At 41.7% G+C, this 15,540-nt stretch overlaps 1 protein-coding gene across 1 annotated transcript in view; it reads right to left on the bottom strand.

Annotated features, from left to right (window-relative positions):
- The window catches only part of CAGE1 (cancer antigen 1), a 38,771-nt gene that overhangs the window by 1,060 nt on the left and 22,171 nt on the right, over positions 1 to 15,540 (bottom strand). Inside the window, exons 6-11 of the mRNA XM_040249404.1 lie at positions 15,399 to 15,509; positions 9,383 to 9,463; positions 9,084 to 9,191; positions 5,501 to 5,605; positions 4,832 to 4,902; positions 169 to 237 (exon numbers count right to left, since the gene is read on the bottom strand). Of these exons, the coding sequence (XP_040105338.1) occupies positions 169 to 237; positions 4,832 to 4,902; positions 5,501 to 5,605; positions 9,084 to 9,191; positions 9,383 to 9,463; positions 15,399 to 15,509 (545 nt within the window). The remainder of the gene's footprint in view (positions 1 to 168; positions 238 to 4,831; positions 4,903 to 5,500; positions 5,606 to 9,083; positions 9,192 to 9,382; positions 9,464 to 15,398; positions 15,510 to 15,540) is intronic.

Here is a 15,540-nt window from a genome sequence, read left to right on the forward strand (position 1 = left end):
TGGAGCAACTATTTCACGCTAGGCAAAATACCAAGCACTTATACATAATTTATCTTGTTTGTCTCAAATTAAGACAAGGAAAAAGATGGTTTTTTTTAAATGTTTAACATTGTTATGCATATATTCTAAAGTTAAAGACATTATCATTTAGGAAAAGAAACAACTTACCTTGGTTTTCTGACTCTCTCTCTGGACCTTCTAATTAAATCTTCCAACTGTTTATTTCTCTCTTCTAAACTGAAAGAAGAAACAACTGAAGTTTATGATTAAAATGGACTTTTCTAAGCTAACTTCACTGGAGGATTTGAGTAGATAAATTTAATGATGGTCGAGCTTTCTATACATCACCCACCCATCTTGTGTCTGCTCAGGCTTTCAGTTGTGTCCAGCTTTTCGGGACCCCATGGACTGTAGCCCGTCAGCTCCTCTGTCCATGGGATTTTACAGGCAAGAGTACTGGAGGAGGTTGCCATTCTCTCCTCCACGTTTTCCCAACCCAGAGGTCAAAACTGTCTGCTGCCTCTCCTGTTTGGCCGGTAGATTCTTCGCCACCGAGCCACCTGGGAAGACAGCTATATGGGAACTTGGAATGCTTTCCTAGCAACTCAAATTATTTAATTAATTTTTCCCTTTAAAGGTTCCAGTGGTGAAGAAGGAGAGTGATCCCTCCTTCCCAGCCCTCTTTGCCCCCATATCCTGGACGACCACTCATCTGCTTTCTCTCACTATAGTTTTGTACCATCTAGAATTTTGTGTAATGAGCCTAATTATTTTGCAGTTCACACTCTATTGCACCTACCCAGAGGTCATTCACTTTTTATTGCTGTACAGAATTCCACTGTGTGGCCAGGTCACAATTTGTCAGTCATCTCACCATGTGATGGACATTTAGGTTGTTCCTAGCTTGTGGCTATTACAAATAAAGCTATCTTGAAATTCTCTTTTGTGTTAACACATGCGTTCTTTCTTCTTGGATCAATACACAGGAGTGGGTTGGCTGAATCATACATTGGGTATATTGAACTTTTAAAGAAGGCACCAGATTATTTTTTAAGAGGTTGTTCCATTTTACATTTCCACCAGCGGGCCATGAGCATTGCAGTTGCTCCATGTCCTTGCCGATACCTGGCATGGTCAGGTTTTCAGGCAAGCTAATAGGTGTGCAGTGGTCTGCACTGGGGTTTAATTTGCCTGTTAATGATGTTGACTATCATTTAATGTGCTTACTTGTCATCTGTATACCTATCTTCTTGGTGAAGTGTCTGTTCAAATCTTTGCCCATTTTTATGGGGTTTCTTTCTTATTCTTGGGTTTTGAGAGTCCGTTATGTATTCTGGTTACAAGTTCTTTACCAGATATATGACTTGCACATATTCTTTCACATTAGTCTTTTCATTCTCTTAATAATGTCCATGGAAGAGCCAAAGTTTTTAATTTTGATGAAGTACGATTATCAAAATTTTCTTTTATGAATCATGTTTTTAGTATCATATTTAAATCACTGCCTAACCCAACATCAGCCCAACATCAGAAATTTTTCCTATCTTTTGAGAATTTTTTATACTTTAGCTCTTTGATTTAGAAGAAGGCAATGGCACCTCACTCCAGTACTCTTGCCTGGAAAATCCCTGGAGCCTGGTGGGCTGCAGTCCATGGGGTCACTAAGAGTCGGACATGACTGAGCGATTTCACTTTCACTTTTCACTTTCATGCATTGGAGAAGGAAATGGCAACCCACTCCAGTGTTCTTGCCTGGAGAATCCCAGGGACGGGGGAGCCTGGTGGGCTGCTGTCTATGGGGTCATACAGAGTCGGACACGACTGAAGTGACTTAGCAGTATCCATTTGAGTTACTTTCGCATGTGATACAAGGTATAAATCAAAGTGTTTTTGTTTTTTTGTTTGTTTGCAAGTGGATAGCCAACGATTTCAGCATCCTTTGCAAAGAATGTGTATATATATATATATACACACATATATACAGATGTGTGTATATATATATGTATAACTGAATCACTTTTTTGCCCAGCAGAAATTAACAGAACATTGTAAACCAACTATATTTCAAGAAAACATATTTAAAAGATAAAAATAAAATCTAGATCAGCTTGGGGAGAAATAAGTCTTAATAATATTGAATCTTAAGATTTCTGAAATAAGTACACCTCTTTATATATTTGTCTTTATTTTATCTTTATATTATTGAAGGTACTATTTTATATTTATATTGTCTTCTTTATTTTTTTTTACACATCAAAGATAATTGTTTTATTTAAAAACAGAAATATTTATATGTCTGTTTGTGTTGCAGCCCTTATGGAAAAAAAATTTTTTTTTAAGTCCTTTGATTTGAAATTCAATGTAAACAAGTATACAATCTTAAACCATAAATTCTAATTTTTTTTTAATTTATTTATTTATTTTTAATTTTTACTTTACAATTCTGTATTGGTTTTGGCATAGATTGACATGAAAAAAAAAATTCTAATTTTTTTTTCCTCTGTGTTTAAATGCTGTGAAAGCTTTTGTTCTGTTCAAAGGGATCTGTGTATTTGAATTACAGTAACTTCTCAGTAACTTCTTCACTGGTTTTGTTTGTTTAGTCACTAAGTGGTCTCCAACTCTTTGGCGACCCCATGGACTGTAGCCCACCAGGTTCCTCTGTCCATGGGATTTCCCAGGCAAGAATACCGGAGTGGGTTGCCATTTCCTTCTCCATTCTTTATTTTTTAGTGAGGTAAAATTGGTATGCCAAAGAATGCTCAAACTACCGCATAATTGCACTCATCTCACATGCTAGTAAAGTAATGCTCAAAATTCTCCAAGCCAGGCTTCAGCAATACATGAACCGTGAACTCCCTGATGTTCAAGCTCGTTTTAGAAAAGGCAGAGGAACCAGAAATCAAATTGCCAACATCCACTGGATCATGGAAAAAGCAAGAGAGTTCCAGAAAAACATCTATTTCTGCTTTATTGACTATGCCAAAGCCTTTGACTGTATGGATCACAATAAACTGCAGAAAATTCTGAAAGAGATGGGAATACCAGACCACCTGACCTGCCTCTTGAGAAACCTATATGCAGGGCAGGAAGCAACAGTTAGAACTGGACATGGAACAATAGACTGGTTCCAAATAGGAAAAGGAGTACGTCAAGGCTGTATATTGTCACCCTGCTTATTTAACTTATATGCAGAGTACATCATGAGAAACGCTGGGCTGGAAGAAGCACAAGCTGGAATCAAGATTGCCGGGAGAAATATCAATAACCTCAGATATGCAGATGACACCACCCTTATGGCAGAAAGTGAAGAGGAACTAAAGAGCCTCTTGATGAAAGTGAAAGTGGAGAGTGAAAAAGTTGGCTTAAAGCTCAACATTCAGAAAACTAAGATCATGGCATCCGGTCCCATCACTTCATGGGAAATAGATGGGGAAACAGTGGAAACAGTGTCAGGCTATTTTTCTGGGCTCCAAAATCACTGCAGATGGTGGCTGCAGCCATGAAATCAAAAGACGCTTACTCCTTGGACCTAGATAGCATATTAAAAAGCAGAGACATTACTTTGCCAACAAAGGTCCGTCTACTCAAGGCTATGGTTTTTCCAGTGGTCATGTATGGATGTGAGAGTTGGACTGTGAAGAAAGCTGAGTGCCAAAGAATTGATGCTTTTGAACTGTGGTGTTGGAGAAAACGCTTGAGAGTCCCTTGGACTGCAAGGAGATCCAACCAGTCCATTCCGAAGGAGATCAGCCCTGGGATTTCTTTGGAGGGAATGATGCTGAAGCTGAAACTGAAACTCCAGTACTTTGGCCACCTCATGCGAAGAGTTGACTCATTGGAAAAGACTCTGATGCTGGGAGGGATTGGAGGCGGGAGGAGAAGGGGATGACAGAGGATGAGATGGCTGGATGGCGTCACTAAGTTGGTGATGGACAGGGAGGCCTGGCATGCTGCAATTTATGGGGTCGCAAAGAGTCGGACACGACTGAGCGACTGAACTGAACTGAACTGACTTATTATATAAATCTCAGGTGTATGGCATTACACCTATATGCATTACTACAGAGCATTACCACCGGAAGTCCAGTCACCATCCATCACCACACAGCCCACCCCCTTCACCCGTCTCACCGGCTCACCACTCCCTTCCTCTTGGGTAACCACCAACAGGTTCTCTGTATCGATGAGTTTGCTTTTGTTTTTTTGTGTGTTTTATCTACACTTTCTTTCAGTTATCTTGTAGTGAGTTAGCACTATTTTAGGGGGTGTAAGATCAGACCTTTTGCTTAAGCTCTAATAACAGCAAGCACTGTACAAATGAAATTTGGAGAAAGGTGGAGGAAAGAGCATGTAAGAAATAAAGAGAATAAATAAGTGGAAAAACTTTGCAGAGTTAAAAACACTAATTTTGGAATACTTCATGCTGAATCTGAATAAATGAGAAAGTCTATTTGGTATGTGATACATTTCATCTGGGGTGCATTCAAAACCTTATGTGGATATATTCTAAGGATAGCAAGGTTATTTTACTTGAACACTGTGGTGATAATCTTCTAAAATTCTTGGATGTTTCTCACTAATTCCTTAACCTCGCTCCCCACTCACCCACCCCCACGTCAAAGGGAGTTCTGAGAAGGAAGAGGAAACTCTGGGTGTTCAAATAATCCAGACATTAAACAGAATAAACACATTATTGAAGAATGGTCTTTTTGACTTACAAAATGGCACATTTCCCTCTTCGTAGGAGTCTAAAAGATGAACTCAGCAAGTCAGAAAGTGACATACCAGCAAATGTTTACAAAGTTAAAAATGCAGTTTTTGGACTCACTGTGCAATCCGGGAGTGGGATATCACAAGCCTTTGGTCAGCACATTTGATGATTTCCTCATAAGATGTAACCTTGGGAAACATTAGCTAAGACAATTATTCTGTGATCGATTCTAGGATATTTACTTAGCTTTGTTCATTTTTTTGCTTTTTAAGAATCTGCACAATTTGAAGTTCAATTATATGACTCCTGTGAATGAAGGTTTTACAACTGGCAGAACATTCTCCTTGTATTTTGAAATCACGAATATGGATACAAATAGAACTGAAATGTGCCTGTTCACCATGCAGGAAAAGTATCAAAAAATGGACAACTGTAGTGAAACAACTGTGATCCATACAAGTAGTATATGTGTCAACCCAGGGTCAGCGTCCACAATGCAGTTTTAAAAGGTAAACCAGAACACTGTATTGGCAAGATTTAGAAAGACCCTCCAAGTGAAGCGGTGAGGCTAAGCCTAAGAAATTGCTGACAACAGAAGGCTATATGCACACATACAGTTCTTTGCTAGCTTTTAACTAAAAGGATAATAACACAAAGTCATGATGAAGTGAATGGAATTGAGACAAATGTGTTACGTCATCCCTCAGATCCCTTTTTTGCATAAAATTCTAATGTTTTAATATTTGACATAGTTTAAAAAATATATGTGCATAAGAAAATCTGTACCTTATTTATTAAGTTGCTTAAATGTCTTTGATACTTGTCATTTTCTTCAGTGAGTCTGTTGTAGTGGTCTTCTTTTGTCTCTAGAAGATTTCCCAACTTTGCAATCTATGGAGCAACATTGGCAAAAATGATAACTTGGAAACTGCCATGAAAACCATGTATTGATGTTAAGAACAATGAGAACAGTGAGCTATACTTTATTTCAATATTCCCTTACGCTGATTTGCACCATAGGTAAATTGAGAGAGGCTGTTAGTTAGATTGCAGTTAGAACATATGAACAGAAATTTAAATGCTGTTTCAGCTTTTCTACATTTTAATACAATGAAATAGCTTTGCAAATAACTAGACACTTGCTAGTTAATACAAGTACTTATTAGTCCCAAGTCTTTTCTTTCTGTTCATAACCAGTGGATAGACTATCTTCTTTCCATATGTAACCAATGGATATTTGATTCTCTCTGAAGCACTGATATGCTGCTTGATGACACATTTTCAGGTTTCATCAATATTCTCACGTGTATAAATGAGAAATTTTAAAAGGTCCAGCTCAACGTGCGTCACATTCTGACTTATGGTCCAATTTTTTTTCTTTGTTTCTGGGGTTTTTTTTTTTTTTTTTTTGGTCCAATTTTTATTTGCAAAAAATTAACATTAACAATTTAGACATTGTATTCTTGCATTAACAATTTAAAATTTATATTTCTAAAAATGATATCTAGGATAAATTACCAAGAAAGAGTATTCACAAGTTCCCCCGCAGTTACCTTAATTTTCAAAGCAATTATAAAAGAAAAAGGACAGAAATGTTCCCTTTAAATAACAATGTTAAGAGTAGCCATTGATTTTCTAATGTTTATTTAAACATATTTATTTACATATGTTTACATGTCTGCCCTACAGGAAATAATGGCGGAACAAATTTTCTGCAGACACAGCAGCTTTCTTGCTCTTTCCCTTTACATAGATATACTAATGGGGACAATATCAAATCGGGGTCCCATTCCTCTGCCTGCACATGTTACTTAAGGCAGGGAGTACTGATATTAACTCAGTTTAACAGATAAACCCAAGGTGAAGAGAATTTAAAACGCTTTTTAAAGGACATGGCTAGAAGTAGAGAGAAGTGGGCGGCAGAGGCTGAGATTGTTAGCATCACTGACTCAGCGGACATGAATCTGAGCAGACTCCGGGAGACAGTGGAGGACAGGGAAGCCTGGCGTGCTGCTGTCCACGGAGCCGCAAAGAGTGGGACCCGACTTAGCGACTGAACACCACCACCTTGAACCTCTGTGTCTAGAGCAGCTCTTCCTTTCCTCTCCCTCCCTTTCCATGTGCCAGTTCTTTATGGATTAGTATTTCTCACGTTTGGAATTTTTATCATGGTCAGCTTAATGTGCTTCTTTATCCTCTCAGGAGTTGTGTACTCTCGAAGCTTGCTTTCAGATGGGTTCAGGTGAGACATCACAGACAGTTGCCCGTTCCATGCCTCATGCAGTCAAGGGCACACCTCACCAATGTGGTTAAGCTGGACAAGAGGGCTCTGGTGTGGGTCATTAAAAGTTTCTTGTAAGTCTTGAACTTACAGGTTTTAGCACCTATTCCTTATTTTATTCAGGGATGCAAGATGCAATTTTCTATAGGTGTGTCTTCTGCTTTAAGATTTTTTTTTTTTTTTTTGATGTGGACCATTTTTAAAGTCTCAGTTGAATTTGTTACAATACTGCTTCTGTTTTCTGTTTTGATTTTTTTTGCCCACGAGGCATGTGGGATCTTAGCCCCCAACCAGGGATCCAACTGGCACCACCCTCATTGGAAGGCAAGGTCTTAACCACTGCACCATCAGGGAAGTCCCTCTTCTGCTTTTAACAGCTTACATTCTCCAACGAAGTACTCTCCCTCATCAGTTATTCCGTTCCTCTGAAATACCGTTTGTACAAGAAAAGTCTGCAGCACATGTTAGAGGCAACATAGTGTGTCTGAGACGCTGCCATTTGTGAGCGTTTTCTCACTTCCCACCCCAGGGGAGACCGGCTCCACTCCAAACCTCTTTTGTGCCTGAAGCTCAGAAGCTGCCGACAGGGCCTGCCACCGTTTTCATCCTTTCATCCGCTCCCTGCCAGCCCGTGAGCTCTCCTCTGGGCTTCTCCCACCTGGATGTCACGGGCTCCTCCTCTTTTTAAAAAGGTCCCCTTTAGTCCTTGCAAACAGCTATCTACATATCGCACCTTCTTTTCTAGATTCCTTGGAGGCAGGGCTTCTGTTTGATGTAACTTCCCATCAGTATCTCCTTACTGACTAGCCTTGCTTACCCTTTCAATGAAGTCAATAATTACCTATATAATGAAGAAAATTAATGAAGTAGAAAGGAAGAAAACTGTCAGCCCTCACAGCATCGGGCTTTTCCCTCTCTCTTACGCAATGAATTTAGTACAGAATGCTGACCTGTAACAATTTAGAAATACGATAGACTTCTCTAACCATGAAAAAAGAAATTATGGGGGCTTCCCTAGTGGCTCAGTGCTAAGAATCCACCTGCCAGTGCAGGAGACACGGGTTCGATCCCTGGTCCGGGAAGATCCCACGCGCCGCAGAGCAACTAAGCCCGTGAGTTGCAACTACTGAGGCCGTGCGCGCCGAGAGCCCGCGCGCCTGGAGCCTGTGCTCTGCAGCAGGAGCACGAGCAGCGCAGCTGGAGAGGAGCCCCCGCTCGCCAGGACTAGAGAAAAGCCTGCGCAGCGGTGAAGACCCAGCACAGCCAGAAAGAAATGAACGTTCCAAAAACAATTAAGTTAATTAACCTCTTTTTCATTATATAGTGGGATCCAATGGCAACCCACTCCAGTGTTCTTGCCCGGAGAATCCCAGGGACGGGGGAGCCTGGTGGGCTGCCTGTCTATGGGGTCACACAGAGTCGAACTCGACTGAAGCGACTTAGCAGCAGCAGCAGTGGGATCCAAATGGATTGTCACTTTCTAGATACCAGGATATTTTAATTTTCTTCCCACAGATTTTTCCTCTTTTATCTGCTTTTATCTTTTTTCCAGCTTTATCGATATATAACTGATGCGACCGTTTTGTAAGTTTCAGGTGTACAGCGGAGTTGATTTGATACACTGATACATTGCAAAATGATTACCGCCATTAGCTCCATCCCTCCCACAATCACCACTCCCCTGTGATCGCTTTGGGTGCCATCCAAAGGACATGTGCCGTTTCCCTGGCACCCCCTTAATCGTGACTGCTGTGAATACCTACTGCTCTAAGAATGGTGGTCGTATGTGCCACAATATAAATGTTCTTCATTCACTACTGAAAACTTACTTGTACATACATGAAAATTTCTGCATTTTGAAAGAAAAAAAATTCTAAACAGAAATCAGGTGGGACAATATTTAAAATTGCAAAACCCGAGAGTGCAAACTTCAGTTCTATATTTGTGGGGGTGAATAATACTGCTACTATGTCAGCATGTGACCATTTCAAGGAGTAAAGTTTTTGAAGGCAGATCATTTCCACAACTCGTTATTAAGACAGTGTTGTGAATAAAGAGGCTAGCAAAGCAACGAAAGGTGTTCCTTACCAAAAAATCGAGCTCCTTGCTTAGGTTGTGGTGTGGGTTCAGTTTGGCGCCCAGTGCAACAGGCGTGTCTCTGACATCCTTGGCTTCCTCGGAGTCACATCCTGTAACCTGCGATGAAACATGCCTGTGTTCACTTCCAATATGTTCACTTTCCTTGGAACATTTGACAGCGAACATGCTATCAGGGAAGCCATCAGAGAGCTCTCCAGTGGCTTCAATGACAGAAAGCTTTCAATGGAAGATCTAAAAGTGCATTTTTGTATGTTAGAGAAACAGGACACAGTGAATGTTTAACTCACCTCAGGAACCTGATGTTGACATGATTTTTCATTAGCAAGTAACTCTCTGAAAGCTGAGATTTTGTCTTTATGTTTCAGTAGCTAAGGAAAAAGGCATTTTCTATTTCAGAGACAGAGAGGAAATAAGACTACATTCAGTAACATTTCTAATAAAATCATCAAACCATGCACAGTCCAATCCCTGTCTCAAAGGTGTCTTGTATTTTGAGCTCCTGTGTAGCAGAGTTCATACAACATGCCTGAGACTGCTGTCCCCAGAAAGGCCTGCTCGCCAAGGTGCCCCCTGACTGGCTTCTAGGAACCTAGATCGTGGGAGGGTCTCCATCATTTCCCGAAATGAAGGCTCACTGTGTCTAACCTATTTGCACAGAGGATGTGGTTTATGCTGAACGCCTCCTTCCACTGGGAGAGTCTGGGATTTTGGTACGTGGCAGGCAGAGGGTGCCTGCCTACGTGACCAGCCTCTGATAGAAACCCTGGACACTCAGTCTCCAGAGAGCTTCCCTGGGAACACTTCACATGGGCTGCACCGCTCACTGCCAAGAAAGGGAAGGGCACCTGGTTTCCTCTGGACTTTGCCCCACGTGCTTTCCCCCTTTGCTGGTTTTGCTCTGAATCCTCTCGCAGTAATAATACCTCATAACTGGGAGGATGACTGTGTGCTGAGTGCTGAGTCCTGTAAGTCACCAAACATGAGGGAGGGCTTGGGAGCTCCGCAGAGCTTATCCTAATACCCAACTGCTTCTACAGCCAGGCTGTTAAAACTCTGCTTTAAAGAAAAAAAATTAGCCAACTTTTTCTAAATACAACTTAGTTCCTTAGTATCATTTCTTGTTTGTTCCATATAATAATGATAGATCTTTAATATTCAATATCCTAACTCCTCCACATATCAGTGATGAAGTATGCTGTACAGAATTTTTTTATTATGAACAGTTTCGAAAAAAGAGAAAAAACTTTAATGAAGCCCCATGTAACTATTACTCAGCTCCAACTATTGACAGTTAATGATCAATCTTGTATCATTAATACCCCAAGCACCTCCTCCTCCCTGCAACTCCCTTCACTCAATCAAATGACACATCACATTATTTCGTCTGCCAATATTACAGTAATGACACAGAAATTTACCAAGAGAACATAAATATCTGAAATTGTATTTCTGAAACATCCCTCTTGGGCTTCCCTGGTGGCTCAGATGGTAAAGAATCTGCTTGCAATGTGGGAAACCTGGGTTCGACCCCTGGTTTGGGTATGGCAACCCACCCCATTATTCTTGCCTGGAGAATTCCCATGGACAGAGGAGCCTGGCGTGCCACAGTCCATGGGGTGGCAAAGAGGCAGACACAACTGAGCAGCTAAGCACAGCATCCCTTTTGAACCCTCAGCTAGGCTTCTTTTTGAAGGTTGGTTTAAGAAGTGGAGACCAGTAGCTTTTCTGCATGCCTGTTTATCCCTTGGTCCTTTTCTCTAGGTTAGCCAGAAGATAAGTTCCCCAGAACACTTGCAACAAATTTCCCATCCACCTCACAGTTCAGAGAAGTCATTTCCTGCTAGTACAGTATTGAAATTGAATCCCAGATTTACTATTCAGTCAGGTAAACTGGTCACTGCTGTTTTCTTCTCGATTAAAAATGGCTCCTGTTCCAGTCCTGTTATCATTTTCCCTACTGAGAGTCACAGCATGCTGGCATAAGTCCTTTGGAAGGAGGTCACCATTACAACCATTACACCTACCATGGTTTGGCTTCAGGCTAAACTACAGTGAAGGAACACAGCCCCACCTATCAGCAGAAAATTGGATTAAAGATTTAGTGAGCGTGGCCCCGCCCACCAGAGCAAGACCCAATTTCCCCACAGCCAGTCCCTCCCATCAGGAAGCTTCCACAAGCCTTTTATCTTCATCCATCAGAGGGCAGACAGACTGAAAACCACAACCATGGAAAACTAACCAAGCTGATCACATGGATCACAGCCTCGACTAACTCAGTGAAACTATGAGCCATGCCACGCAGGGCCACCCAAGACAGGTGGGTCATGGTGGAGAGTTCTGACAAAACGTGGTCCACTGGAGAAGGGAATGGCAAACCACTTCAGCATTCTTGCCTTGAGAAACCCATGAATAGTATGAAAAGACAAAAAGATATGACCTTGAAAGATGAACTTCCCAGGTCAATAAGTGCCCAATATGCCACTGGAGAAGAGCGGAGAAACAGCTCCAGAAGGAATGAAGAAGCTGAGTCAAAGAGGAAACAAGACCCAGCTGTGGACGTGTCTGGTGGTGAAAGAAAAGTCCGATGCTGTAATGAACAATATTGCATAGAAACCTGGAATGTTAGGTCCATGAATCAAGGCAGATTGGAAGTGGTCAAACAGGAGATGGCAAGAGTGAACATCGACATTCTAGGAATCAGTAAACTAAAATGGACCAGAATGGGTGAATTTAACTCAGAGGACCATTATATCTACTACTGTGGGCAAGACTCCCTTAGAAAAAATGGAATAGGCCTTATAGTCAACAAAAGAGTCCAAAATGCAATACTTGGGTGCAATCTCAAAAATGACTATGATCTCTGTTCATTTCCAAGGCAAACCATTCAGTATCACAGTAATCTAAGTCTATGCCCCAACCATTAATGCCAAAGAAGCTGAACAGTTCTATGAAGAACTATAAGAACTTCTAGAACTAACACCAAAAAAAGATGTCCTTTTCATTACAGGACTGGAATGCAAAAGTAGGAAGTCAAAAGATACCTGGAATAATAGGCAACTTTGGCCTTAGAGTACAAAATGAAGCAGGGCAAAGGCTATCAGAGTTTTGCCAAGAGAACCCACTGGTCACAGCAAATACCCCTTTCCAACAACACAAGAGAAGACTCTACACATGGACATCACCAGATGGTCAATACCAAAATCAGATTGATTATATTCTTTGCAACCAAGATGGAGAAGCTCTATTTAGTCAGCAAAAACAAGACCGGGAGCTGACTGTGGTTCAGATCATGAACTCTTTATTGCCAAATTCAGATTTAAATTGAAGAAAGTAGGGAAAACCACTAGACCATTCAGTTCAGTTCAGTTCAGTCGCTCAGTCGTGTCCGACTCTTTGTGACCCCATGAATCGCAGCATGCCAGGCCTCCCTGTCCATCACCAACTCTCAGAGTTCACTCAAACTCACATCCATAGAGTCGGTGATGCTATCCAGCCATCTCATCCTCTGTCGTCCCCTTCTCCTCCTGCCCCCAATCCCTCCCAGCATCAGAGTTTTTTCCAACGAGTCAACTCTTCACATGAGGTGGCCAAAGTACTGGAATTTCAGCTTTAGCATCATTCCTTCCAAAGAACACCCAGGACTGATCTCCTTTAGAATGGACTGGTTGGATCTCCTTGCAGTCCAAGGGACTCTCAGGTAAGGTAAGGTGAAGTCGCTCAGTCGTGTCCGACTCTTTGCGACCCCGTGGACCTACTAGGCTTCTCCGTCCATGGGATTCTCCAGGCAAGAATACTGGAGTGGATTGCCATTTCCTTCTCCAGGGGATCTTCCCGATCCAGGGATCAAACTCGTGTCTCCCGTGTTGGAGGCAGACGCTTTAACTCTCAGGTATGACCTAAATCAAATCCCTTACGATTATACAGTGGAAGTGAGAAATAGATTCAAGGGATTAGATCTGATAGCCAGAGTGCCTGAAGAACTATGGACAGAGATTCATTTAGAAAAGGCAGAGGAACCAGAGATCAAATTGCCAAAATCAGTTGGATCATAGAAAAAGCAAGAGAATTCCAAAAAAGCATCTACTTCTGCTCCATTGACTACGCTAAAGCCTTTGACTGTATGGATCATGACAAGCTGTGGAAAATTCTTAAAGAGATCAGAACACCAGAGCACCTTACCTGTCTCCTGCAAAACCTGTATGCAGGTCAAAAAGCAACAGTTAGAACCAGACATGGAACAATGGACTGGTTTCAAATCGGGAAAGGAGTACGTCAAGGCTGTATACTGTAACGTTGCTTATTTAACTTATATACAGAGCACATCAAGCAAAATGCTGGGCTGGATGAACACAAGCTGGAATCAAGATTACCAGGAGAAATATCAGATCAGTAACCTCAGATATGCAGATGACACCACCCTTATGGCAGAAAGCAAAGAGGAACTAAAGAGCCTCTTGATGAAAGTGAAAGAGGAGAGTGAAACAGCTGGCTTAAAACTCAACATTCACAAAACGAAGATCATGGCATCAGGCCCTATCACTTCATGACAAATAGATGGGGAAACAATGGAAACAGTGACAGACTTTATTTTCTTGGACTCCAAAATCACTGCAGATGGTGACTGGAGCCGTGAAATTGAAAGACATTTGCTCCTTGGGAAGAAAAACTATGACCAATCTAGACAGCGTATTAAAAAGCAGAGACATTATTTTGCCAACAAAGTTTTGTCTAGTCAAAGCTATGGTTTTTCTAGTATTCATGTATGGATGTGAGAATTGGATCATAAAGAAGGCTGGAAATGTTAGTCGCTCAGTCGTGCCCGACTCTTTGAGACCCCATGGACTGCAGCCCACCAGGCTCTTCTGTCCATGGGATTTTCCAGGCAAGGACATTGGAGTGGGTTGCCATTTCCTTCTCCAGGGGATCTTCCCAACCCAGGGACTGAACCTGGGTCTCCTGCACTGCAGGCAGATCCTTTACCGACTGAGCTACAAGGGAAGCCCTAAGGAAGGCTGAGCGCCGAAGAATTGATGTTTTTGAACTATGGTGCTGGAGAAGACTCTTGGGAGTCCCTTGGACTGCAAAGAGATCAAACCAGTCAATCCTAAAGGAAATCAATCTTAAATAGTCACTGGAAGAACTGATGCTGAAGCTGAAGCTCCAATACTTTGGCCACCTGATGCAAAGAACTGACTCATTAGAAAAGACCCTGATGCAGGGAAAGATCAAAGGCGGGAGGAGAAGGGGATGACAGAGGATGAGATAGTTGGATGGCATCACTGACGCAATGGACTCGAGTTTGAGCAAGCTGCGGGATTTGGTGATGAACAGGGAAGCCTGGCGTGCTGGAGTCCGTGGGGTCGCAAAGAGTGGAACACGACTGTGCAACTGAAAAACAACACTTAACTGGCTCTCCTAATCCTCTCTCTCCACCTCTGCACCACTAACCAAGAAAAGACTGAGTGAAGAAGTCCCAAGGGCCTTTTCCTTACTTGTCTCACTTGAGAAATAAAATCTGTTTCCAATGTATCCACTATTCCAAGTGATAAAGTTTGTAATAACTGTGTGCTGTGCTTAGTCGCTCAGTAGTGTCTGACTCTGAGACCCCTAGGCTCCTCTGTCCATGGGATTCTCTAGACAAGAATACTCAAAGGTTGCACTGTCCTCCTCCACGGGATCTTCCTAACCCAGGGATCAAACCCATCTCCCGCATTGCAGGTGGATTATTTACTGTCTGAGCCCAGGAAAGCCCATGAATACTGGAATAGGTAGCCTATCCCTTCTCCAGGGAATCTTCCTGACCCAGGAATGGAACAGGGGTCTCCTGCATGGCAGGCGGATTCCCTACCAGGTGAGCTATCAAGGAAGCTCTATGCTGCTGCTGCTGCTAAGTTACTTCAGTCGTGTCCGACTCTGTGTGACCCCAGAGATGGCAGCCCACCAGGCTCCCCTGTCCCTCGGATTCTCCAGGCAAGAACACTGGAGTGGGTTGCCATTTCCTTCTCCAATAGGAATGTCAAAATATACTTATCTTCAGGAATCAGTGGTACCATTAAAAGTGAAAAGATATTCATACCAGTTTTTGGGTAGATGAATGGGACTTTCTAATACATACTTAGGTTATAAAACAAGTCAAGTGTTGAACAAAAGGCCTTTTTAGAGTCAAAATAAAGCTAATCTTGTCCCCTGAAATAATTATTTTAAAAAATCCAAAGTTTTAGGAGCCTCTTTGTACTTTTACACTAGCTTTTTTTTTACTTTTTCACTAAAAATGATATAATTTTTAGAATGAAGAATACATACCTCCTTATCTAAAATTTTCTTTTTAAGATGAAAACTCTTCAATTTTTGTGGCATAATATCACTAACTTTCTCATTCTCTTTGAAATGTTCAGCATCAGGATTGATGATGTCCTAAGGGTAACATTTTGAGAAGCTCTATTAA

Source organism: Oryx dammah, unplaced genomic scaffold (assembly GCF_014754425.2).
Source record: "Oryx dammah isolate SB20612 unplaced genomic scaffold, SCBI_Odam_1.1 HiC_scaffold_11, whole genome shotgun sequence".
In the NCBI taxonomy this organism is placed as follows: domain Eukaryota; kingdom Metazoa; phylum Chordata; class Mammalia; order Artiodactyla; family Bovidae; genus Oryx; species Oryx dammah.